This window comes from Sander vitreus, chromosome 8 (genome assembly GCF_031162955.1).
Source record: "Sander vitreus isolate 19-12246 chromosome 8, sanVit1, whole genome shotgun sequence".
NCBI classification, from domain to species: Eukaryota; Metazoa; Chordata; class Actinopteri; order Perciformes; family Percidae; genus Sander; species Sander vitreus.
Window position 1 is genome coordinate 35967354 of NC_135862.1, and position 26226 is coordinate 35993579.

The 26226-nt window shown below is 40.8% G+C and overlaps 1 protein-coding gene across 1 annotated transcript in view; it reads left to right on the forward strand.

The window, feature by feature from the left end:
* The first annotated feature begins 2647 nt into the window (after window positions 1-2647).
* The window catches only part of sntb2 (syntrophin, beta 2), a 31434-nt gene continuing 7855 nt past the window's right edge, over window positions 2648-26226 (forward strand). The window contains exons 1-5 of the mRNA XM_078258016.1: window positions 2648-3638; window positions 19563-19782; window positions 20501-20711; window positions 23310-23452; window positions 24548-24744. Coding sequence (XP_078114142.1) covers window positions 2924-3638; window positions 19563-19782; window positions 20501-20711; window positions 23310-23452; window positions 24548-24744 — 1486 coding nt within the window. The 5' untranslated portion in view covers window positions 2648-2923. The remainder of the gene's footprint in view (window positions 3639-19562; window positions 19783-20500; window positions 20712-23309; window positions 23453-24547; window positions 24745-26226) is intronic.

Here is a 26226-nt window from a genome sequence, read left to right on the forward strand (position 1 = left end):
TGTTTGCTCTGTTGTTTGTGGGGAAAAAAGCATAGTGGGGGGTCTGAGTGTCCTCCCCTAGGAAAATCTTGAGCGTCAAAGACTTAATTTCCTGCATTCTGACACACTTTTATGCACCAATTCACGGTAAAAAAAAAAAAAAAAAAAACTTTTTTTAAAAACTTTATTTAGCCTATGCGAAGAAAAAAAAACAAAGATGACAATTCAAAATATATCAAAATTATAATGGAAAGTATGTTGTTACGTGCCTTTGCGCATTTTTAATTTAAAAAGTGGGTATATGAAAATCCTGGAGCTTTCTTAGTGGGTATACGGCGGATACCTTCGTATCACGGAGACTACACCACTGGTATGAAATGTGCTATACAGATAAAGTCTGATTGATTAACTTATTGTTTTTTTACTGTCTAGAATCTAAGCTAAGTGACACCTGTGGCCATGTGATCGTCTACATTACGCAGAAACTCTGGATGGAGACATTGTATTAAACGCAATAACTTTCCAATTAATGTGTAATCATTAAGAAACATGTTATAGTGTCTGTCCCGCTGTAATTTTAGGAAATCACTTTATCACACTACAGAAGAGATGGCTAAATATAAATAACATAATTGTTATTATTATGATCACAAGCCTCTCAAGAAAATAATCTTAAAATTACATTTTTGTGAACACAACAAAAGGAAAACAACACACATGGCCTGAGGGAGTTCTTGCTTTGGGATTAACTTCCAGTCTGATATATAACGGCCAGAGATGAAAAGTTCAACATCACAGCCTGACTTTCCCGGTGATCATTAAACGGTTGTTCTGTGACACAATGAATGACTTGGTTTTAACAAAAGAAAACCGCTGACTAACATGGACGCAGAATAGACAGCAGATAATCAAATGCTAATGCTTCTTTATGGAGGATTAGGGCCACATGTGATACGTGTAGGATATGTATATACATGTATTACATGTTCTGAGTTTAAAGTCAGAATTATGAGAAATCCCAAGTTCTGGGACGACAGTCAGACTTTTTTCTCTGAATTATGAGTTTAAACTCAAATACATTTTTCACATCTGGCCCTAATCCTGTTCCGTACATCTTTATATAGACTTAGAGTATGTCTATAAAACAAAGCATTGTGGTTGTTTAGATAGGGATGTTATTGGCTGCAAGGACAATGAACACAGTGCCAACAGTTGCATCTTGACAGCCTGCAGTTCTATTGACTTTCTACTTTGGGGAATGGCATTAAAACCTTCCAGCATATGAAAACAAAGTGTTGAAAAGTGTCAAACTTAAGTAGGTTTTGTCCCCAGTTAGTGGATCTATAATGCTATGCTATGTCTATGGACGCCCCGCGTCTATCATCATGAATAAATGATCTACACTTCTATTGGCTGTATCTGTCTGTCATCGGCTCTCAGTTCACTCTTCTTCACATTGACAAGCTGCGTGAAGATACAATGAATGAAATAGAATGCAACCGGAAGTTAGGTGATTATACTTTCGAAATAAAAGCAGATAACATTTGAATGCTTTTTGTGTACTTCCTTCCTTATCCACCTGCAATCTTAGCCTGTGTTTTGTGTTGCTGTAACACATGATCATTACGTTTTTTCTTCTTGTCTTTGTGCGTTTTTCTAACAACAAGAGATAGAATTTGTTTTACATCGAGTGCAGGCCCGGAGCCAGGGTAAAATGACTTATAGTATGTAAATGCATCTGTGATCATTCGTCAGCCGTCCACTGACTCCTGGTGGCTGAGTCAGCCTTGGGTTAGGATTATTTCGTCACACATACTGATCCCAAGAGCAAGAATGAACCTCTCTGCTCGCAATTGATCAAACATGCTTGGATGTGACATGTCGATGCATTTCAAGTCCTCTGTTGTGTGCAGACTGGCATGTAAGGCCAATTGAACATCTGGGAAAGCAACTACACTGGTTACACAGGACCTGCTAATTGTTCTCCTGAACTGCAAAGGGAATGGTGAAGATGATTTGAGACAGAGATTGGAAGAGGCCAGATGTGATGGGACTTACACTGTGACCTGGTCAGCACAGAGAAGGGTGGTGTGCAGGGGATAACCTCCAGAGCACCCATGGTCTAATACAAGAGGGCAGGTAGAAATTGCGAGGGAGCTATTTTTTTTCATAAAGTAGGATAAAATTAACTATATTTTACCCAGGCTTTACCTGTGCTGCTGCAACACGCAAATATGGCATTTCTTGAAGCAGTTAAGCAGTTTTTAAAAAATAATAATAATAAGTACGACAAAGTACAAAGTAACTATTTAAAAGTCAGTTTATCAGCTTGAGGCTCTTTCATTACAGATTGCTGTTGATGTGTTTGTACGTTTTATGGATGTGATGCTGAAACAAGGGGGCAGAAAATACAACTGGGGGGGCAAAGCCCCCTCTTGCGATCGAGTAATTAGCTAAAGAACCTCTGCTTCGTTTGAACAACCAGACAGTCGACTTATAATACAAGTGAAGAATTTCTGTTGAACCCAATGTTTGCAGTTGTTTTAATTTTAGTCGTTTATATTACTCCAAAATCTGACCCAAAACAAATAACCCTAACCCTTTATTTTGAAAGATCTGAACGGATATTCTGCTGGTTTGTTCTTGCTAACTTTCCAGTGGAAGTCGAACAGCTTTAGAGCTTGAACTCAACAACAAGCCCTCAGGCTGCTGGCCCGTCACAGCCAGTTGTTCTTTTCTTTTCCTCTCCCTCTTTTTTTTGGGAGTCCTCTTCTGTTTTTTTTCTCGCCCTCCCTCTGCCTGCAGTCGCAGTGTGAGTGGGTGTGTCGACGCGGGCCAGTGTAGCCTAGTCGCTGCTTGTGCGCACTCTGAAAAAGAGGAAAAAGTTGATGATGAGTTTAGTGTGAAAGCAGCGGCCCGCCTCGGAGCAGGCTACCGTCTAGGAATGGCAATTTGGACCAGAGCGGACAAAAATGGTCAACTGGACCTTCTGCTCCGAGACCGCTGGATCCGAGTGACCGCTGAACTCACCCGAGAAACGCTGACTTTAACGGCCGAAGCGGAGGGAACCGGACAGGGGGGAAATCACTGGGACTACAACAACTCTTCGGCGGGCCTGCGAAATGGCATGTCGAACGGAAACGACCCGGGAACGAGTCCGGGGAACCTTGGACGTGGTCAGACCCCGGGTCAGGACCAGAACCATGGGGGTAGGGGGCGCAGCGGCAGCCCGGGGCGCGGGGTTGTCAGTCGGGGTCAATACGACGGTCTAAACAGCCCCGGGAAGTACCCGAATAACGGCACAAACTCTGACTTCGGAAGCCCCGGATCTAGCTACGGGAGTCCCGGGTCCAGCTTCGGGTCGAGACAAGGCGACATTCCCGTCAGTTTGGGTTTGGACGGCCCCTCGGAAGCTGTGCGTAAAGTCCGAGTTGTCAAACAGGAGTCTGGCGGGCTTGGGATAAGTATCAAGGGGGGCCGCGAGAACCGGATGCCCATCCTCATCTCCAAGATCTTCCCGGGGCTCGCCGCCGATCAGAGCCGGGCTCTTCGGGTGGGCGACGCGATCATGTCGGTGAATGGGAACGACCTCCGGGAGGCAACACACGACCTGGCGGTGCAGGCGCTTAAGAAGGCGGGGAAAGAAGTAACGCTGGAGGGTAAGTTGGCCAACGCGAGAGCGAGGACTTGCAAAGGCCAAGATTAGACTCTTTTGGTCTGGCGACACACCTCTGTGCATTTCTCCTTTTTCATATTTCCAGTTATTGGCATAGGCGTCACTTGGATTTGATACTCTTTTTGTATATAGGCATACATAAGCACATATCCCTGTGAGTCCAACCTGAACATGCACACTGGCATCACTCAAGCTTGGTGAACTTTCTAGATACTCCACACATGTTCACCACACAAATAAGCATTCCTCTAACACGTTATATGATGTAACAACAGACATGCTGCCATTAATCAACAGGCAGTAGTGAATGTTTGACCAGGAGGAGGAGGAGCAGAGCTTGAATAATCTCATCAGAACAGAAAGCCTTTGATTTAGTGTAAACAGGAAAGTAACCACAGTTGTATGATCACAGTCCGAGTTTGATACATTGTACTGCGTATATTTGAATGGCTGTGGGTTGCTAAAGATAAGAGGTCACTGTGAACGGCAGCAGATTCTCTGTGTGACTACACTGATACTGTCCAGGTCAGAGAAAGAGGAAAACATGTAAATGATCTGTGGGGAAAATCACCATGAGAGAGTATAAAGCAGAAGTGTACAACAGTGGAATACAATGAACAATGGAAAGGATGTGAAAACATCAATGTATCAAATATTGTATGTGCAAAGTTAGAGCAATATATTCATAAAATGTGTTATTGCTGTGTTTAGAGCATGACATACAGGCTTACATATGAGACAGTTTATCAACATGTTGTTAATTTTGGCCAGTATCAGATTTAAGAAGTAATATCTGTAAGTAAGTCCAGTAAAAGTTTTACTGCTGATATGGGGCAGAATAGAATTAGCATGTTTTGTCGTCTTCTTTGTAGTTTTTTCATCTTGTTTTCATAGTTTGTTGTCCAATACAACTGAAAAAAATATTATAATTAAAAATGATTACAGCCTTGAGTCATATGACTATGTAATATGAAAGTGAAAGCAACTAGCAGGTAAAGAAAGTCAAACATCTAGCAGTGAAAGGGCCAGATTATTTTCTCAGGAGTTGGTGGAGACCAAAACAGAGCATAAGGAGAGTGAATATTGGACTTAACATTTGTCATGTAGCCAGAAACACAACTCCAAATGAATGTTGCTCTGTCTGCAGCACGTTAAAGTAAGTTTTTTAACTTTATAAGCTAGAAACAGTATGGTGGCTGTCATCATAGAGTTACCCATTAAATACGCAAAATATAAACATACAAAATACAGTAAAGAGTCTACCAAAAATACAGATCAAACAGAGTCAATAAACAGTTTGTGCAATGTGATGTCTAAGTAGTATGGCAGTAACGCAATACAATACAATAGTCCAAGTAAAAATACTGAGTGTAGTACAGAGTCTATACAGTTTGTAAATGGAATAGTGCAAAGGAGCATTAAACAAATATTAAACACATGACAGCAGTGCATGTGAGAATTTGCCACTATGCAATGGAGCATAACAGAGAAAAGAGTGAGTGTGCAATACTTAATTAATTAATGCAGCTCAACAAATGGCATATTACACTATTTTACAACACTAACTTTTGATATGAAGGACTGTTAAGGCTTTTGTGTACAAGAACATATCACGTGCATATTATTCACATTAGCAGCTACACACAACGCCATACAAGGTCTGCTGAAGGTTAGCGTTACACAAATATATCCACATATCAAAAAGCTAAATGTTGACTAAACTTCAGATTGAAGAACCATTATACATACATATATAGTGACAAATGCGTACTTTAGATGTGTCAAACTCAAGGTCTGCGGGCTGAACCTGGCCCCTCGCAGATTTTGATCCGGCCCTAATATCAATTTAGGTTAAAAATAGCCTAGTTATGTGCCAAACCAAAAAAACGGGTAACTGTTTTTCTTGATTTGCTAAATTCTATCGGTTGGAAAAAAGCGACAAAAGTGTAAAAAGAAAAAGAAAAGAAAAAGCAACAAAAATGTCAGAAAAAAGCGACACATTAAAAAAAGCGACAAAAACATCGGAGAAAGCCACAAAAAGACGGAAAAAGCAACAAAAATGCTGAAAATAAGCTACAAAAATGCGACAAATTTGATATGCACAGTCAAAGTTATTTCACTTTTTCAAAATAAAAGCATGTCAATAAACTCTTATCAACTCTTATTTTCCAGTGTGACTCTTAGTGAAAGTGAGTTTGACAGCCCTGCTTTAGATGAAGGTAGCATGCCGTATGTAGAGAAATGCGTTAGTTAGGATAGTGGTTCCCAAACTTTGTCATGTCAAGGACTGTTAAACTGACACAAATTAGACCACGGACCCCCATTTGATAAGATTTTGTCCCAGGGTTCCCCATCGGATAGGATTTTTTCTTTTTGATGTATTATTACACAAAGTGTATGAAACCCTTGACCATAATAGTCATAGATTCTCTCATTGTGTTACTTATAGATATAATTATAGTGAAAGTAAATAATTCCCATTTTTGCTGGGAACCCCCTCAAGGACCCCTGGGGGTCCCTGGACCCCATTTTGAAAACCACTAAGTTAGGAGATACGTACTGGCTTGAGTTCAGATCCTAAACTGCGCTGATATATAGAACTGTTCAACCTTTAGAAAAGTGGAAAAAGAGCAAATTGTGGGGGTGGGGGGAGGAGGAGGCCACAGAGCCCTTGGGGTTCGGAAACTTCAGGCCAGGAACAGCTAAATGCAGTGTTTAATGGTTCAGAATGAACGCAGGATGAATACTGATGAGCAGGAATTGTAGGAACCAATCAATGTGTGACACATTTACCACTCAAGTCAAAAAGGAGGCCTGTTTTGTGCCTCCCAAAATAAACTAAGGTAAAATGTCCTAGAGTATTTAGGCCATCCACTGTGCTGATTAAATAAAAACCAGAGGCTCTGTATAAAAACCAGGGGTTTCCCTACCATTATGAGGCTTAGGCGCCGTTTTGGGCAGCACAATAGCTGATGAATGTACTTTTAAAATCAATGTAAGCATCAAAACTGACTAAATGACTTTTCTCAGATCTAATGATTGTAGGTTGTCCCCAGTGGACTTCTTAACCAACATTTTAGACATGGATTGGTAATAATTATGGTCCAAAATTATTGCTTTTTTTTGGATTAATGGATAGAAGATACTTTATTCATCCCGGTTCAGCTCACACATAAACACACATTTCCATACACAACACAACAGTTCCCTATAATAAATACAATGCAAATGCATTGAGCGAGGCCTCCTTAATCCCCCGCCAAATACTTGCACTAGGGCTGAATGATATGAGGAAAATATCTAATATCTAATAACTTGACTGATACTGCAATTGCGATATGATTCACAATATTGGAGCGAATGATAGCTTTTATATCATTCTAATTTTTGATTGTTGCGAGGATATGTACCAAACAATGATTTGTGGGCTGGGATGTCTCTGCAGCACCACAATACTTAATTTAGAATAGTTTGACATATTTTGCCTTTGACAAATATTGCGTGGATTTTGCACTACTCCTTATTGCGATAAAGTTGCGATTAATTTTGCAGCCCTAACTTGCAGCAAGGTTTTCAACAAACACTGAAAAATGGTATCAACATCATCATTCAGCCAGAAATGATCCAAAAATGGTGTTGTTAGAGTTGGTTACAGCTTTTTCAGCCTGTTGATGGAGATCTCCAGATAGGCCAACAACACATGCAAATCTTGCACAGAATGTAACACACAGTAGAAGTGTATCAGTGTAACTGCTGGTGGAAGTCGGCCTTTTTGCAACTGACATCTGTATAAAAACCCAGTTGCAGCAACCTTCAGGCTGCCTCCTGCCACACAGCCACAGTCCAGACGTGGGCCTCTGTTTGGAAGAATGTGTCAGCTGCCTGTCACTGTTTGTCAGTTCGACAGGAGGTGAGCTATGTTTGTGGACCGGCTCTTCCTCCCAGTCGTCCTCCGTCTCTTCTCAGCTCCCACAGCTCTGAGAAAAAAAAACAGCAGTCAGACAGAACGAGGCTTGAGTTTCCAGACCGCTGTGCCGTGTACACAATACATAAACCCCCAGATATTCTCACAATTAGCTTAGGTGCCCGACATTCCTGACCTCCGCTTGCATGTGCGTATTTAGGCCAAAGGTCAACACTGGCGGCTTCACCTTGGATGATTCGTGCTGCTCCACACTTGCAACACACTTTCAGGGATTTTTATTGAGAAACATTTGAGGAGGTGATGGTTGCAAAGGAGTAGAGTATTTATTTTTATTATTTTTACAGCTATAAATATTTAGCATAAGCTATTAAATATGCCTGTTGCCTGAGATCATTTCTTTTTTATACTGCAAATCAATCATGTCTTGTTTTCTCAGTTACTTATTAAGCTACATGGCACAAAGGTAAATTCTAGAAAGGTATCTTATTTAGGGTGATTCAATCTGAGTTGTTTTTATCCAAGATAGATCATCTTGTCAAGCGCCATTTGCACTCAATTATTAAACTTGTTTTAAGATTTCCAGGCCATACTAACTGGTTGTCACACTAAAATGACTTTTGGTTTAACAATGAATCACATGACTATGTGTAATGTGAAAGATGTCGCCCAGAATTAATACCAACAGAGCTTTTCAGTGCATTTCACCTCATTATTTTGGTTTTCTGGCCCACAAACTCAAATCCGACTTGTTTCCAATAGCAGGCAGCTGTTTTGAGTGAAAAGGCAATTTTATTTTTTTATGTCTTATTAACTCCTAAATTGAGCTGAACTAAAATATTATAATGTTCTTTCAAGAACCTTCATCTTGATTTGAACTTTTATCTTGATTTGTTTATCTTGAAGTTTCTTTACATTGAACTGCTTTTAAGGTCACATAGTCTCACGTTGCCAGACCTTCCTCCACAGCGCTGCGGAGGAAGGTCTGGCTAGTCCACACAGCATTCTGGGATGGGAGAAAAACGTGCTCTGGTATATTGACATTTCTTTAAGCCAATCACAATCATCTTGGGCGGTGCTAAGCTCCGGACGGAGCCACGGTGCCTCTGCTAAATAGTCTCAGGAAGGAACTTGTTTTGGTGGAACATGTGGACGTTCAAAAGTAGTTTTAGTCGTGCAACAGAAAACTCAGATTGGACAGATAGTCTAGCTAGCTGTCTGGATTTACCCTGCAGAGATCTGAGGAGCAGTTAACCATAGTCCTCACAAATCCACCTAGCCTGATTGACACCAGACCCACTCTCAGTTGTAACTGAGAGTGGGTCTGGGAAAGGTTCATTCACAGCTCTTTTCCAAAGGGGCGTCACCAACGGATGCCGCTCAAATCCCTCTGGGCGCAATTGATAGTCCTTCAACCAATCAGACCAACGATCCGGGTGACGTCAGCGACAGCAGCGTCAACGGGTTGCTGCGCTTCGGTGGCCGTCATGTTGAATGTAAACAAGAAGCTTCTCGCCGTCGTCATCGTGTAAAGCCCGCCTCAACGGTTGTGATTGGTGCCTCGATTTGGAAAAATTGGAAATGGGCTTGAATGGGCTCTTGGCCAGACTGACTCGCAAATCTCAAATTTCCCGGAAGTTCGTCAGGGTTTTCCCAGGTTAGAAAGCCAACACAAAGAAAGAAGAAGGAAACAGACATCCGTCCGAAAAGACTGAAATCCGGTGGGAATTTCCGTCGGCAACGGAGCAATCTTGGATGTGGAACGTGGACATAGACTAAAGGTCGCATAGTGTTTTGTAGCGGCCCACTTTTATTTCAAGAAATTCAAGTTTGTTATATGCTTATATGTTGTGCTAATTTCTCTAGCTCACACAATATTTTGTATTTTGTTGCTTTTGTCCGCCTTGGCTTAACAAGTAAAACGGCAAAGGGAACAAGTGGGATCTTCTCTCCTGCTGTTGTTTTAGCCTGCAGAAATCTCCATATTTAGTCTATTACTCAGACTAATTTCCTCAAACAAAGAGTTATAACATGACCTGTATGAACTTGTTTAAACGTTTTCTAGAATCAAGTATCATTGATTCAAGTGCAGTGATCTACCTCCTTCTGTTTCGTTTTTAGGGTACTGATACTGACTAATGCTAGAAAACTGGCCACACTGGGAACGAATGGTCTCATTTTGACTTATTCTTCATCAAAGAAAACCACTTGTTTTTATTAATTTGTAGGCGCGTATAGCTGTCATCTTAATGCCCCCTGTAAGATTTAAGGTTTGTTGCTGTGTGAAGGTAGTTTCACACTCCAACGTAGAGCTATTAAATTAAACGGCAACTGTTGTCATCATCGATTAATCGGTTGAAGTCCGTTTTTTTAAGAAACAAAAAAGTAAAAATTCTGAAATCCTCCCAGCTTCTTAAATGTGAATATTTTCTAGTTTCTTGACTTTTCTATGACTTTAAACTGAATTTAGTTGACTTGTGGACAAAAGAATAGGGATCGACTGATACGGTTGTTTTTTTTAGAAACTTTCCACATAATAGCCAGTAACAGATAAAGTCAGACTCAGTGGGGAGTGAAACTGCAGCAGAGGGACACACAGAGCTGTAGCAGAGCCAAATACAACACTTTTTAATTCATTAACTTGATCAGTTATCAGGCAAATAAAAACGCTGACACAGATAATCTGCAAACTGACAAAGAACAGCCCGATGATCGTCCAGGGCCGATCGTCCGGGTGATACCTTTTCACTTATATTGTGACATTTTACCTAACAAACAACTAACCGACTGATTAATCGACAATGAAATAATCACTAGGTAGTTGCTACTCCCAGGCCATACGAATAAATGAATGAATGACTTTTTCTGCCCCATGAACACTTGACATACATATATCCCAGACATGACACGCCGCTGGTTAATCCCCCTCCCCTCGCCAGCTGACTGACAGACACAGTATCCCATATGTCCAAATGATTGGTTCCAGCTTGCTACAGCTGCTGCCCCTCGCGTCTCATTGGGTCTCAGCCTGCTGGTGAGTGGAAGGAGACGCAGGATGAGCCCTTTGTTTGAGTAATTGGAGGAATAAAAACGGCACATAGCAGACACAGAGGCTATTGATGAAACGGGGACAGCCCTGACTAGGAACTGATCTTTTCTTTTGTTCCGAGGCCAAAGCTAGCCGACCGTCCGTTCACTGTCGCCTGGTGTCCTCATGGGGCGAGATCTGCCACGGAGCATGAGTCTGCACAGCCTGAAATAGGCCACGTCAGTTTGTCAGCTCTGTCTCCGTATGAACTCCAGATCTGCAGATGTCTCTGGTATCCAGCTGTCAGAGAATCTTAAATGAGCTTCTGGAATGTGACAGAAACTGACATTTGAATTAGATGCACTTGCTTTAGTTTGGCTGGTACCGAAACTATTAGCTTTTTAAATATTAATACAAAATACATTCATATAATAATAAAAAAGAGAGACTGTTGTAAAACAAGTTGTTATTGCTCTAGGAAGTCAGCTAATGGTAGCCATTTAAATGACCCCATGAAATTTGTTTTGTCAAATTAACGTCATTGAAATGTGCCAGATTGAAATGACTTTCTTAGATTGTATGGTACTCAAAATGCTCAAAGTGACTACTTCTTAAATAAAGAGTAATTCCAATGAAAACTATTCACAGTGAGGTCAGAGAATTATCCTGAGAAACAAGATCATTGTTTCTGTAAAAGAAGAAACAATGCTGTTGACTTCTTCAGATGGCTTTTTTATTGCTTTAATTATCCTCATTTATATTGTACGGAGCCCCTAAAGGGACACTTTTCTTTTCTGGTGTGCATGAGAAACTTTCTAGTGTGCATGAGAAACTTTCTGGTATCTGTGGATGGCTACCTTAGTGGGCCCCAGAGCCCCTGTTGAAGATCTCTTATAGTGTTTTGGCTAATTAACAAACAACACAAGACACCTTTCACTACCTCAATGAGTGACACAGTATGAGTCATTGTAATAGTTGTAGGGATATTAGTGACAACACCCTCTTGTGATAAGAAAATGTATAATTTAACTGTGTTTTTGTAAGAATATATATTGAATCAAAATAACTGTAAATTGCAGACATAATTTTCACCCATAAATTCTAAAAAGAGAGAAGAAATAGTTCAACTGATTCAACCTGCGCTGCCCTCTCTATTGTTAAAGTTTCTTCTGTTACATTACTCCCCTTTGAACAGCCTCTATGCTGTTATTGGCCTGTTGACTTTGTGTTTACAGTCTGTTAACCTGTAGTCCCAGCATCCTGCCAGGTAGGAAGATGAGGCTTTGTATTTGTGTAATTGACTTCCATGACTTGTCTGGCTTATAAAACTCCACCACAGCAACAAAAAAAAAGCATCCAGCGTTTCCTCTCTGTGGGGACCTACTGTGGATAAACCAGCATCAATCTGTGTCCTCACTGCCAACACGATGGCTAGACATTTGTAATCTTTAACAGTCACTACAGTAGAGAATGATGAATGTGATTATTTTTGTCCATAATCTGCTTTATCCTTTGTAGAAAGTTGGCACACATATTCAAATACACTTCTGGGCCGTACACTGCATACACTGGCCTTTAGAAAACGGACTTATGTAATTCCATAAATGTTATAGTGTGGTGTTGCAGATAAACATTGTTCATGTGTTTACACTTCAACAGCATTCAGGTTAGAGGACAACAAAGAGGAGGGGGCAGGTGTGACTGTGTGTTTGAGGGATCAAGGGAGTACTTTCTCCTGTTATGATCTGTGTGTGAGAGAGAGTTTGTGCATAATAGTGTGTTTGTCCATTATAGTATGTGATTATACTGCTATGCAGTAGGGGTGGGAAAAAAAATTGATTCACGTATGTACCGTGATGTTTTTCCCTAAAAACTACTACATGACGAACCTGCGATGGACATGTTCATAATGCCAATGTGAATGTATCTGCACATGTGTATACGAGAGGAGGTACCCCATGAGGATATAAATCCCACACACACAAGCACGCACGCACGCACACACACACACACTGTTCTCATTAGGTTTCTGGCACAAACGGACTTCGAGGGAGGGGGAGGAAGAGAGGGAGAAAGAAAGAGGGAGCTGACAAGATTAAGAAGGAAAAGACCGAGGTCGGACTTTATGAGAGGTAAGGGAACAGAGGAAAGAGAGGGATGAAGAACAGGAGAAAGAGGAGGACAGCAAGAGGGAGGTGAGAGACAGAGGACTGTAGATAGAGAAGGAGGGAGGAGCATAAGAGAGGAATGAGAGAGAAGCAAATGAATAAAGAGTAACAGGCCAAACCACAGGGGAATTTCTGGGCAGTTTTTGGGGAAAAATACAGAGGCTGGGGTCTGACTGCCTCACTTGGTGCTCTGTAAGCTATTATTTCGGCCATACCATAAGATGATTACTTTTGTGTGTGCGTGTGTGTGTGTGTGTGTGCGCGCGCGTGTGTGTGTGTGTGTGTGTGTGTGGAGAAAGAAGAGTGGAAGGCGGTTTGAAGGCAGGCAGTTTTATGGGTAGCTTTTTCGCCAAAACTAACGCCACAACCAAATATGTGTCGAGTCAGACTCCTCTACCTTTTGCACTCCTCCTCTTCTACATGTTATCCTTTTTTCTTCTGTCCAGCCTCCTCCCTGTTTTCCTCTTTTTTTCCCTCTGTTGCTGCAGGCAGAGAGGTACGAAGAGAGGCAGATGAGCTGACCTCATGGGATGTTGGTTGTCATCTCTGGGGAATCTCCCTTACACACATTAATGCAGATGCATACACAGAAGTAACACACACACACACACACACACACACACACAAATGAGCCGGTAGTCCTCTGTGTACAGGCCTAATTCGAAGCAGAAGTGGAACTGAGTGAAAGGCCTGACCGAACTAATGAGTTCATTTCACAGCACCAAATGAGAGAGACAGAGACAAACAGACATGTGATGCAAACATAGACTGTAAAAATGCAAGCACGATGCACTAAATCTGTCTATAATGATGGAATCTGAGACGGACTGTGAAGAAGAAGAGGAGTTATTATTTCTGGCAGGACAAACTGGGGAAATATGTAACATGGAAAAGCCCCAAACTGCTGGTATTTCATATATTCCCATAATTGTTTTCGAGGGCTGGACAGGATGGCCAAAAAAGTTAAATCTCGAGGTCACAATGTGGCAGGTAGAAACAGCACAATGGATACACCTGTAGTGCTGGTAGCACCTCAGCTGTTAAAAGAGGCAACATCCCATGACCATGGGGTACATTCTGTGGCTACATCAAAGAGTGCAACCGCTCACAGCCCTTTCATTTAGACCAAACAAAAATTGAAAAGGAGCAGATGTACACTGGTCCACTCTGCCAACACATTACACAACAGAGCATTCATAAGCCTCACAGTAAAGTTTTCTGAACCAAGATAAAAGGAAAATAGGAAAGATACAACAAGAACCTAATTATTACACATTTAAATCATAGAACCAAAAAAATGGATATTAGGATTTGCCATAATATTTCACAGGATTTCAGGTTAATACTCCATTGTCATCCATTCTTGAGACTTTGCTCAAGATGCCTTTTTACTTTCAGAAGTGCATAGAGATTTAAGCTTGGAGTTGTCCAATATATTGGTCATTTGGTTATGTCTTACAGAATACAAAATATCTACTTGACAGATAACTATCTTAAATGTAGTGCTACCAGTATGACTGAATTTTATTGTTTATAAAAAAATAATTCCTCTGGCTACAATGCATCAGGTTGATGCCAACCTCTATCAGGGAGCAGGCTTGTCTGCTTGTAATCAACCAATCAGACACAAGAAAAGCAGTCGGGTGACCTGTCCCCAGCCAAAAATAGCTCCAAAGCAATGTCAGACAATACAATGATGCAATGCACAATCCTCACTAGGTATTGTTTTTGCCTCACCTTTGTTTATCAGGGTGTACAACAGATTCTTCAAATCCGGTGACAAGATTAATATTTAGGAATTCTGAAAGCTAACCAACACTTCATATGAAGTTTGTCAGTGCTTACTCATAATGATGATAACCTGCTGATAAACCAGTGCTTTCATGTGAAAAATCACCATTGTGAAACTCCCTGCCGGTGTCGGGAAATGAATTGTTCCCGTATCCTCTTTTCGTGTCCTGCTAATTAAAAGGCCTGTTCAGTAAAACATTGACACCTATGCACATATACTACAGTATTAGGTCCTTCTGTATGTTTCTCAGATCAGACTGGCTGAAGTTAAAGTAGCCAATGATCAATTGGGATTAAATAGAAAGCTGCAGAGAGTGTAGGGCAGGGGTCTCCAACCTTTCTTAATCTAAGGGCTATTTTAAAAAAGTGGCCATCGTGGATATAGACTAAACCCTTAGTAAAACATGAACAAATACATACAGAGAATAAATGCCATAGAACATTATTTTATTATCTAGTTTGACAGTCAGTCATAACTGGAAAAAACATGGGAAAACTTAGGCTTAATTGCATGCTATCGGATCGGTGCAAAGACTTGCGTAATCGCTGATCCCGATACCATCATTTTAGGCGGTATTGGAGATAACAATTCTAGTTGTTTCCATGGAAGATTTCACCCTCTAACATATTCAAAAGGCCACACTGGCCTGCCAACATACAACTAGACACCACTCTGTCCTACAAAGCCAACAATTCCCTCAGAGTGTCATCTAAATTCCAAAACTTTCTTTTAAAACTAAACTACAAAACTATATTAATACAATATAAGAGTATATGTAACTCTGTGATGCATAGACTTATTTGTCTCCCTTTATTTTATGTGCCAACTTAAGGTTTTGGGCAGTAGTATTCAATTTCAACTTCGACATTTGCTATGATTGATTATTCCTTCATTACCTGTCAACTACATCCCATTTTTCTATAGTGTGGTCTCAGTCATTAAAGTAGTGACAGTATTATTAATAGGAGGATTATAACTACCATTGCTAATAACTGTAGAACTACTAAGAGATGACTGGAACGCTGATAACCGCTGTACAGTGATGCTCAGTGAGCTGTTGGTTTGGTATTTGAAGATATAAACATGTACAACCACAGAGAGCCCTGAGTCTGCTCTGCGGACGGAAAATATCTCAGCTGAACATCTCTGCAGCAAATCTGATTATTAGGCTGAAAGTAGGGCTTTGCAGCAGAGACATCCACTTCCATATGACCCTCAGACATAAACATGGGCATTCAGGAATGCTCTCACACTCACTTACTTACTCCAAACCACTTACATTTGCAGAAGTGATCCCAGACCTTGTTGGTATGGGCGCTGTGGTTATGAGTGCCGGTCAAATCAGGCTTCAATTTCTTGGCTTGATGCCTTAGCATTACTACCAGCCCCGCCCTTCAATCTGAGTCATACATACGTAATGGACACACAAGCTGCAGGGACTCAAGCATTGTGCAGCTCTCCCCTGCTTCTCTGGCTCAGTCATTTCGTCTATGTATCTCTTGCTGAGATCATTTTCGAATCATAAATAAGCACATTGTTGTAGACTTATCTTTCTGTAGCTCTCATGCACACATACTCACACACACCTTCACAAGCCTAATATCTCAGTCTACATTCAAGAATGACCTCACCTCCTGAGAGTCTGGTCTTAGGTTTCATACAGAGTTGAAGGACCCAATGGTCCAACACACACACACACACACACACACACACACACACACACACACACACACACACACACACACACATACCCTAGTCCCAGACACTCCATTTTTGTCTCTTTCATTTCTCATATTCACACTAGAGCTGCAACAATCGATTAGTTGATGGATAGAAGAAAAAATCGCTAACTGTTTTGATAATTGATTAATCGTTAAGTCTTTTCTCATGCAAAGATGGCAGAAAATGCTGTTTTCACCTCTCAAATTGGAGATTTTTTGTTTGATATCATATTTAACCCAGGGTTTCCGGCTGGGTCATAAAAAGTCTAAAGTTTCAAGATACAAATTTTAGGCCTTAAAAAGTCTCAAATTTGCTCAAGTTTTTATTATCTAGGTCTTAAATAATTTAAACAGGTCTTAATTTTCCTACGTCCATGTAACGCTACCTCTAATGCTCATTGAAAAGCTCCCTGAGCGCTTTAGTATGTTTTGTTTTTTAATTTCATGTTTTAGTTCTTTCTTTCTTTATTCCAAATATAATGTAACTTATATTGCAGCCATTCTGCTTTTGTGATATTGCCGTGAGTCTCTTTGGGACTGTACCACAGACATAATAACAGATTTTAGTCTTCAGCTATGGGGAGTGAAAGTTTAGCGATACTTGGCTTGAATAACATAGTTCAGGGCATGATTAGTCTATATCGACAACGTTTCATTTCTGGGATTGCTCTGGTGCCGCCTGAAAGCTTAGCACCGTCCAAGATGATTGTGATTGGTTTAAAGAAATGCCAATAAACCAGAGCACGTTGTTCTCCTATCCAGGAATGCTGTGTGGACTAGCGTGAGACTAGGACTTAGTTGAAGCCAGTTGCTTTTGATGTCGTTATATAGGTCTTAAATGTTATTCATAATGGTCTTAAATAGTCTTAAAGGCATACTATGTAACTTTTCCCTCTTCGGCCACGTGAGCTGTAGTTCCAATGAGACAACCTGTAGGGGGACCGAAGAGGGAAAAGTTACATAGTATGCCTTTAAATTTGACTTGACCTGCAGGGACCCTGTAAACCACATATCTTTGGGTTTTGGACTGACAAAACAAGACATAGGACATCACCTTGGGCTTTAACAAACTGGGATGGACATTCTTCAACATTTCCTGACATTTAATGGACCAAATGATGATGATGATGTAATAAAGAATTAAAATAATCGTTACTTGCAGCCCTAATTAGGAGGATAAAAGAGTGCAAGAGAAAGTGACGGCATGTGACTGCGTGCCAGGAGGGGGCGGGAGGTGTACAAGGCAGCAGGACCAAATTTGGAAAGTGAATCCATCACATCGGAGCAAAAGCCATTGTTTTACAAACAGCGGACCTGCCAAGCTCACAGCTGGACGGCCAAGTTAACCCTTATTTTTCTAAGATAATTTCACACAGGGGACCACTATGTCCTTTTAAGACATGCTGGAAGATAGCAGGAACTGTTTACATTCCAAGTTCTTGGCCAGAATATGATCAGTGTCCTTTCCATTTGAATTATTTACCGTATGAATAATTAGGTATGATTAAACTTTAGGTTGGACAAACACAGGACAGGACACAATCTATTTTCCATCCCACATGAATTTACTAGCTGGTTGTTGACAGAATCAAACCACAGCATCCTCCAACTATGTTTAAAAAGTCTAACCCTAACAGGGCCCCAAAGTGTTTGTAAAAGCAGATTAAATGCTTACTTCTTTCAGAGAACTTTCAGAGTGTTTCCTTATGGCCTGGTTTATAGCTGGCTGCACCATATATTCTGAGTTACTGGGTCTTATTGGGTGGAATCCCACAGATGGTCAAACTATCAACACATTATTTCCTCGAGATCTGTAGATATTCAACAGCTGTCCCCAGCAAACTGCTGTGTTTATTCTATTGTGATAAGAAGTAGAGTATCTGTGGATCTCACATATTTGTAAAAGATTTTGCTTAATTTGGCCAATTAAGATTATTGTTGTACCTAGGACAACTTTAGGGGAATTATTTGTTGGCCCTTGTTTGTTTCTCTATGGGAAGACATAGCATGGAATAGATTATGGAGCATTTGATGCTACATTTGAAAGAGACATTGAAGCTGTGATTCAGTTAATGCTTATTAGAAACCTGCTGCACTGTCATTCTTTTGCAGCTTTACAAAAGTTCAAATTATAATATATTGGGTTGAACATTTAGCTGGTTCCAATTTAAAGCTGCAACTACTAGTTATGTTCATGAACAATCAATAATTTGCTGTATACAATGGTATATAAAAACTGAAAAGAGTCTTAAAGGGTAACTTTGGTATTTTTCCTTAGACACCAATGCGTGGGAAAAATAGGGTCCAGGTTGAAAATTACCCTTTAACCCTTGTGTGTTTTATTCCTGTCAACCAGGATGCAACTTTTAGTTTTTCTGGGTCAAAATTTAAAATTAAAACTTTTTTCAACTTTTGTCACTTTTTTCAGATTTTTCGATTATTTTGGGATAGTTTTGTTATTTCCCCCCCCCACATTTGTGAAGCTTTTTCTGACATTTTGTCACTTTTTTCAACATTCTTTTATCCATTTTTTACACACACACACACACACACACACACACACATATATATATATGAAATTGAATAAAACACCCAAATTCAACGAAAGTAGTGAACTGGTCATTTATTTTACTTGTGAAGAGCGTTGTATGGAACCATCCACGTTATTTTTTTCTATATTGTTTTGACCTGAAGGACAACAGGAGGGTTAGGTTCAAGAAACAGTCTAAAAAACAAATATATTCAATCATTTACATTGATATAAAGCAGGGAAAAGAAACAAATCTCCACATTTGATAATCTGGAACCAGAGAATGTTTGGTGATAAATGGGGCGCCTTGGTAGCTCGCCTTATGGAGCGTGCGCCCCATTAACAGAGGCTCAGTCCTCGCCGCAGCGGCCGCGGATGCAATTCCGACCTGCGGCCCTTTGCTGCATGTCATTTCATGTCTTCAGCTGTCCTATAAAATAAAAGCCTAAAAATGCCCCCAAAAAAAAGATGTTACACCAAGTGGGGTTCAGCATATGGGTATGATAGCCAGACTTTGTATTTTAAAGCTATTGTAATCAATTTCTTAAAAAAAATCAAATTTATTTTTGTAATAACAATAGTTTAAAGGACTTTGTGTAATGTAAAAGGAGTCACAGTGTAGAAGAGGAATGTAATGGTATAACTATATCGGCCAACCTGGGTGCAACTCAATCATGCCACCTTGTATTGGCCTGTAGTGGATGTCCATCGGTTGATATATAATCCTCTTCTGTGTTCCTCCACAGTGAAGTACATCCGTGAGGTTTCTCCACTCTTCAAGAAGCCATCCCTGGTGGCTGACCTTCCGTGGGACGGCGTCCGCCCACAGTCGCCCAGCTACAGCGGCAGCGAGGACTCCGGCTCGCCCAAACACAGCAGCTCCTCCTCCTCCAAAGACAGAAAAGTCATAAGTCTGAAGATGTGTTTCATCAGCAGGAACCTCACCATGCCAGATCTGGAGAACAGGTACAATAATACCTGAATAGGGCTGCAACTAACGATTAATCTGCTCATCATTTTCTCGATTAATCGTTTGGTCCATAAAATGTCCTTGTCCCTGGTTGGCTTTTACAAAATCAACAACAAAACAAGATCATAGAAAATACAGAAAGAAAAAATAAATAAAATAAAATTTAGATAAAAATTGTGCCGCTAAGGGACACCATTAGTGTTCACATCTTTGTTGTTGTTTAACCCTCTTAGGTCTTTTTTCACATATCTTCTTAAATGTAACTTTTAAGGGTATTTGCATATATCTGATCCCCATGTGTTTCATATCAAATTGTTCAGAGCAAACTCAGCTTTCAGTCCAGTGAGACCCACATTTTTTCTAGAGCAACGTGTAAAGAGATCATTTAGCGCTAAAGCTGAAACGTTGATGTCTTTTTGAAATTCCTCAAATCTCTTGTGATAACAAACCTTAACTTATGATGTGTTGTACGAGTTTTTTCGGTGCTTGAAATGAGTTTACCAAAGTCTTAGGTTATATATGATTAAAATAGTAAATAAATGTCTGAAATGAAATTTTGTAATATCGCTTTTTGAGCAGGAGTTTTGTCAAACGTCGTTTTGGACGCACCAGTGAGTCCTTTGTCCTCAGAGGGTTAAGCCATAATTTGGCTTTTATGTTAAAATGGCCAGCCCATTCAAACACTTAAAAATACATTTGCTTTGTCCCATTCAGACTTTTGGAGCTCCATTCCCCAGACGGCCAGCACACGGTGGTGCTGCGTTGTAAAGACGGCCCCAGCGCCAACTCCTGGTTCACTGCCCTCCACACCAACATTGCCGCTCTGCTGCCACACACCCTGGCTCACGTCAACGCTTACCTGGGGGCCTCGTCTTCGGCCTCCACACACCCCCATCTCAAACACATTGGCTGGTTGGCTGAACAGGTAAATTCAGCTTTGTTTAATTTAGCAGCAACATGCTGCATGTGTCTTATACAGCTGTTACCATGGTCTGGGGGGAATACTCTGTTCTGATTGGCTGCAGGTTGTCCATTTAAAAAAGTGATATAGGACACCTTCTAACGCCTGGTTCAAGGCTGGCAACAAAAGGGAGGTCACACACAGATATATCAGTCAAAAACTAATTTATTTAAACTAACTAGACATATTAACACAAACAGTGGAAGCAGGGGAAAACGGCTAAACTAGCTGTTAAAAGTGAGGGAAGTCATTCACTGATACAGCCAAAACTAGGGTTCTAATAACTGGTTTTATTTTGGATGTGGTTACCGGTTGGCAAAATATCAATGTATCAACATAAGGCTAACAAATGTCTTTATCTATCATTCTTTTTTGATTGAACAAAACATTCAGGTAGCAGGCTTTTTGGCATTTTGGCACTGACCTTGCTGTTCACCAGCTAAAGGAATAGTTTGACATTTTATACCCTTATACCCTTATTGGCTTTCTTGCTGAGCATTACACAACAAGACCAATAGCTCATGTCATTCCTGGATAGGAGAAAAAGATGGTCTGTTTTTTTTGCATTTCTTTAAACCAATCACAATCGTCTTGGGCAGCGCTAAGCTTCGGTCGCAAAGACGGCAGATCTGCAAAATGGACTCAGAAATGAAGTTGTTTTGGTGAAAGATTTGCACCCCAAAAAAAAAAAAAAAAAAGGGCACATAAAATATTAAATAAAGTCAACTGCATATAAGTGCAATACAGTAACGTGAGCGATATACATTAGCTGGATGCATGGTTAAACGTAATTTGCTCTTACCAGTGTATCGCCGTGTGTAGTTTTTCCATAGCAAATCCCCGCCCTACAATAGGGCCCAAAACGTCCCAGTTTGATAGTGAATGCCGTAAACATATTCTTTGTAAATCTTTACAATCCGTCCCCGGAAGAACCAAGCAGGCCTGCCTTGTTGCACTATCCAAAATTTCTTTAAAACTTGCCATTTTCAGACTCTAGCTTGCTAGCTCCAAGGTTTTGTTTTTTTCCCAAAACAGTTTTGCAAGGCGAGGGACGCCTGATGTTCCCGCCGGAAGTTTCGGCGATTTTCAAGATTCAGACTAACAGCTGATTGGTGCTCAGGCAATAAAAATGTTTGGTTTAATTATGCTACCATGACATTTGTTTGATTTTAGGATTAAATACATATTAAGGAAATATTATATATTCTGGGACATTTTGCCAAGATATAATAGAATCACACTATACAGTATTTTTTATCAGCACATGCTTTGATAGTAGTGTGGGAATACAGTGCATTTTCAGGTGAGATAAATATATAGTTGAAACACATATTGCTCCCAAAATGAAATAGTATCAGTGTTTTTCACATTTAGTTTGCTACAGTACCTATTTCATTACGCCTAAATCACTGCACATACACAGACCTCAAACATATAAGTGTGCATTTCTGCTCTGCAGCAGCACACAGGAAGAGTGTGTTTTCTTAAATTAGCTTTAGTTAACGTTCAACATTCATCCATTGAAAAGGGCACCAGGGCTACTCTCAATGCACATCCTCTTACTCTGAATCATATCTTTATTACTTTGATAAAGTGATGAAGTGTTCATTCAAGGCCATGTTGAATGAATAGATGTCTGGTGGTGTTTATCTGGACCGGGCTCAGACAGGAAACACAAATGCAAGTTTCCGTTGCATTACACGATTTCCTGCAGAGCCCACCTACTCACACACCACTGTTGCACACATAAACACGCTGTGTGTTTTATTGTCATTGCTTTTCACTGTAACACCACTAACACTCCAGTACCACAGCCATGACTCTCGCTCGCACGCACACACACACACACACACACACACACACACACACACACACACACACACACACACACACGCCCTATTTTACCACAGTGCTATCAAAATTCAGGCCAGACTGTCAGGGTTAGCTACTTAACTCCTCTGCAGCTGTACACTGTCAAACTCCATCATTGTCCACGTACCGTGTAGTAGTTTGCACCTCACTAAACTACATCACTAGTTACCTTCCTCTGTCTCTGTGTTGCGTTCTAACCTCTGGTGGATTTGTGAGGACTATGGTTAACTGCTCCTCAGATCTCTGCAGGGTAAATCCAGACAGCTAGCTAGACTATCTGTCCAATCTGAGTTTTCTGTTGCACGACTAAAACTACTTTTGAACGTACACACGTTCCACCAAAACAAGTTCCTTCCTGAGACTATTTAGCAGAGGCACCGTGGCTCCGTCCGGAGCTTAGCACCGCCCAAGATGATTGTGATTGGTTTAAAGAAATGCCAATAAACCAGAGCACGTTTTACTCCCATCCAGGAATGCTGTGTGGACTAGCCAGACCCTCCTCCACAGTGCTGTGGAGGAAGGTCTGGCAATGCGAGACAACAGTAAACCTAATGGTAGAATAACTGTAAATTACTGAACGAAACATGAAGTAAAACATTAGAATTTTTTGACATTTGTATTTGTTATTTGGAGATTTTAGGTTGTGTTGATGTATTAGTACTGACGTATCTTCCTGACTTCCTTGTGTAGGTCCAGCTGGAAGGTGGACGGCAGCAGTACAAGCCCGTGGTCATGGCACTGACGGAGAAGGACATCCTGCTGTTTGAATCGGTGCCGTGGAGCAGAGAGTCCTGGTCCATGCCTCTGCTCACACATCCGCTGCTCGCCACAAGGTAAAGACAACAGACAGCAGGGCAATGCTGGAATGGAACTATGTACTTAAGTACAAATGTTGAAGTACTTGTACTTTACTTGATTCTTTTCTTTTCATGCCACTTTCTACTTCTACTCCACTACATTTCAGAGAGAAATATTGTACTTTTTACTCCACTACATTCATCTGACAGCTGTAGTTACTAGTTACTTTTGATTTGGTTTCTTTTTTTCACTTAAAAGTATGTTGATTGTTCATTAAATAAAAAACTAAACTGAACTTTACATAGATTTTGAACACTTGTTAAAATGCATTTGCATGAGACATTTTTGCAAGGTTTCAGCAAATATTCAACAGCATATTAGTTGACTGTCAAAAAGAACCGTTTTAGCAGGCTTTCAGTTGAGTACTTTCAATCTACTGTCAACATATGTTCAGCAAATACATTTAATGGTAAGTACCTGGAAGTTTACAGTGCTCATATTAAAATCAAAGTAAAAATGTGCTAGGTCAGTGGTAACCTGTTTAGTGTTGGAGGAGGGGTTTTTTGAGGGGAAACTTCAGCAGGGAACCCCCACCAAGACCCAGTTCATCCTATTTAGGAAATGACACTAACCAGATCAGTCAATGCTGTGGTGCAGTCACTTCAGAGACTATGGGGTGTGTCCCAGGTCCTTAAATTTCATCCATGTTGTCTTGCCTTGCTTCCCTTCCCGGCGTCTTAGTCCGTTCCACCGAGGAAGCATGGGAGAGGTGCGAGGAAATCGAGCAAGGAGAGAGGAAACGAGGAAATGTGTTTTTAGAGGGATGAGACCTTCTTTCCTCTGAAGCGTCACGTGAATTTGTCAGCGGCTTTCAGCTTTCTGGAAGGCTGCTGTAGTGTATCCTCGATCGTAGCTCCTCAGAGATTTCTCCTCCATCCTCGCTCTTCAAGCGAGGTGCGAGGAGATATTAAATTAGAGACTTGGGATCCACCCTAGGAGGACCCCTCGCCAAATTAAATAAGAGGAGCTAAGCAATTTCATAAAGGAGATTTTGCCAATGCAGATTATCTTTGTGAGTGGTCTTTGAGAATGTTAAATGTCTCTGTATTTTCACATGTCTCTCCCTTCAGACTCGTTCATTCTGGCAGCACCCGGGGATCTCCTGCCCAGGGTTCAGACCTGGTGTTTGCCACTCGGACTGGCACAGGGCGGGGAATTGAGTCCCATGTCTTCCGAGTGGAGACCCACTGGGATCTGTCTTCATGGACGAGAGCCCTCGTGCAGGGGGCACACACTGCCGCTGAGCTCATCAAAGAAGTCTCTATTGGTGAGTGTGCGTGTATTTATTGTTACAATTTAAGGTAATTCCAAGTGTTGATTATTTGGTGCAATACAATACAACACCAGGATACAACCTTAAACAATACCACAGAGTGGATTGAGCATCTCGGGCATGAATGGCTTGTGTGCACGTTTGGATGAATGCATGTGTGCTTGTTTTAAACACTGTGTGTGTGGTTTGTACAGTACACACAGGTTAGCAGCAGTGGTAGAGTAAGTAAGCAGGCCTTTAACCAGAGGATGTTGGTTCAGAATGCTAACAAGTGAATGTTGAGTGGAAGTTTGTTTTCTAAAGAGAATATTTGTTCACAAAGTAAACCCCATATAATGTTTTCTTCTCCCAGGTACGCACATATAAACTATTTGTATGTATATAGGCCTTTAAATGCCAGAGTACTTTGGCAAATGTGTCCGGAAGCTTCTGATAGCAACTGGCTCACTTACAGTGTGCAGCAGCTCACAGAGAGCAGCTCTGTGTAGGAAAAGCAGAAGTGGGAGCCAGCAGAGGGGAATGTTTCCACTTTGTGCAGAACAATAGTTGGCGGCCAGAACAGAAGTGGAAAGCCTCAGCCGTTTCTTTTTTCTTCTTCCCTGTCCTTCTACAGTTGTGCAGGATCATTCAAGCCAGTTAAGTTACAGTAATACACATGGAAATGCTTTTGGATCAGTTTAGGCTGCACCAGGCAGGATTTTTATATAATATATCATTATTAGGGCTGTCAAATGATTAAAAAAGTTTAATCGCGATTAATCGCTGAAGTTCTATAGTTAATCGCGATTAATCGCATGTTTTATCACAATTAAAATTAGATTATTTTGCATTTCAGAACTGTTTTTAAGTACATAAAAACAATGAAAAGCCATTCTTACCAGTGGATCTTGATTGGGAATCAAATGAATGCAAAGAAAGTGACTTTATGAACTTGACTATTATTTATTTACTGTAAACAAATGTGTGAATCTGTCGTTATTACACCATTCCTCCAAGTACCTAACCTAACTGAGATGTAACACTAACACGTTGCTTATACAGTACAAACTAAATGGTCCAAAAACCAGATGCCACAGCAGGACATTTAACCTTGACATTTTTAACAAGGATTGAGAACAATTGACTGAGATGTAACACTAACAACCACCGTTAAGGCAAACGAGTGCAAAGTCCAGCCAGAGTCAATCTAGTGTTTAGTAACTCCTAAATAATGGTGATTACTCACTGACGTCCAGTGATCAGCAGTTAATGAGACAGCGTTTGCACTTGGCAGCAGTTCCAGTTTAGCTGCTTTCTCCGTGTCATACAGGCTGTGTGTGGTGAGACTACTGTCCCCCTCCATGGCAGTGTATAAGACAGGTCAGAACATGCCAACCGTACCACTTCTTTAAGACCCGAGTCCTCTACGATGCTGACAGGTCTGCAGTTAGTTGCCACCTGTTTTGCAAGAGCTGTAGTAATTTTTGGGATTTGGTT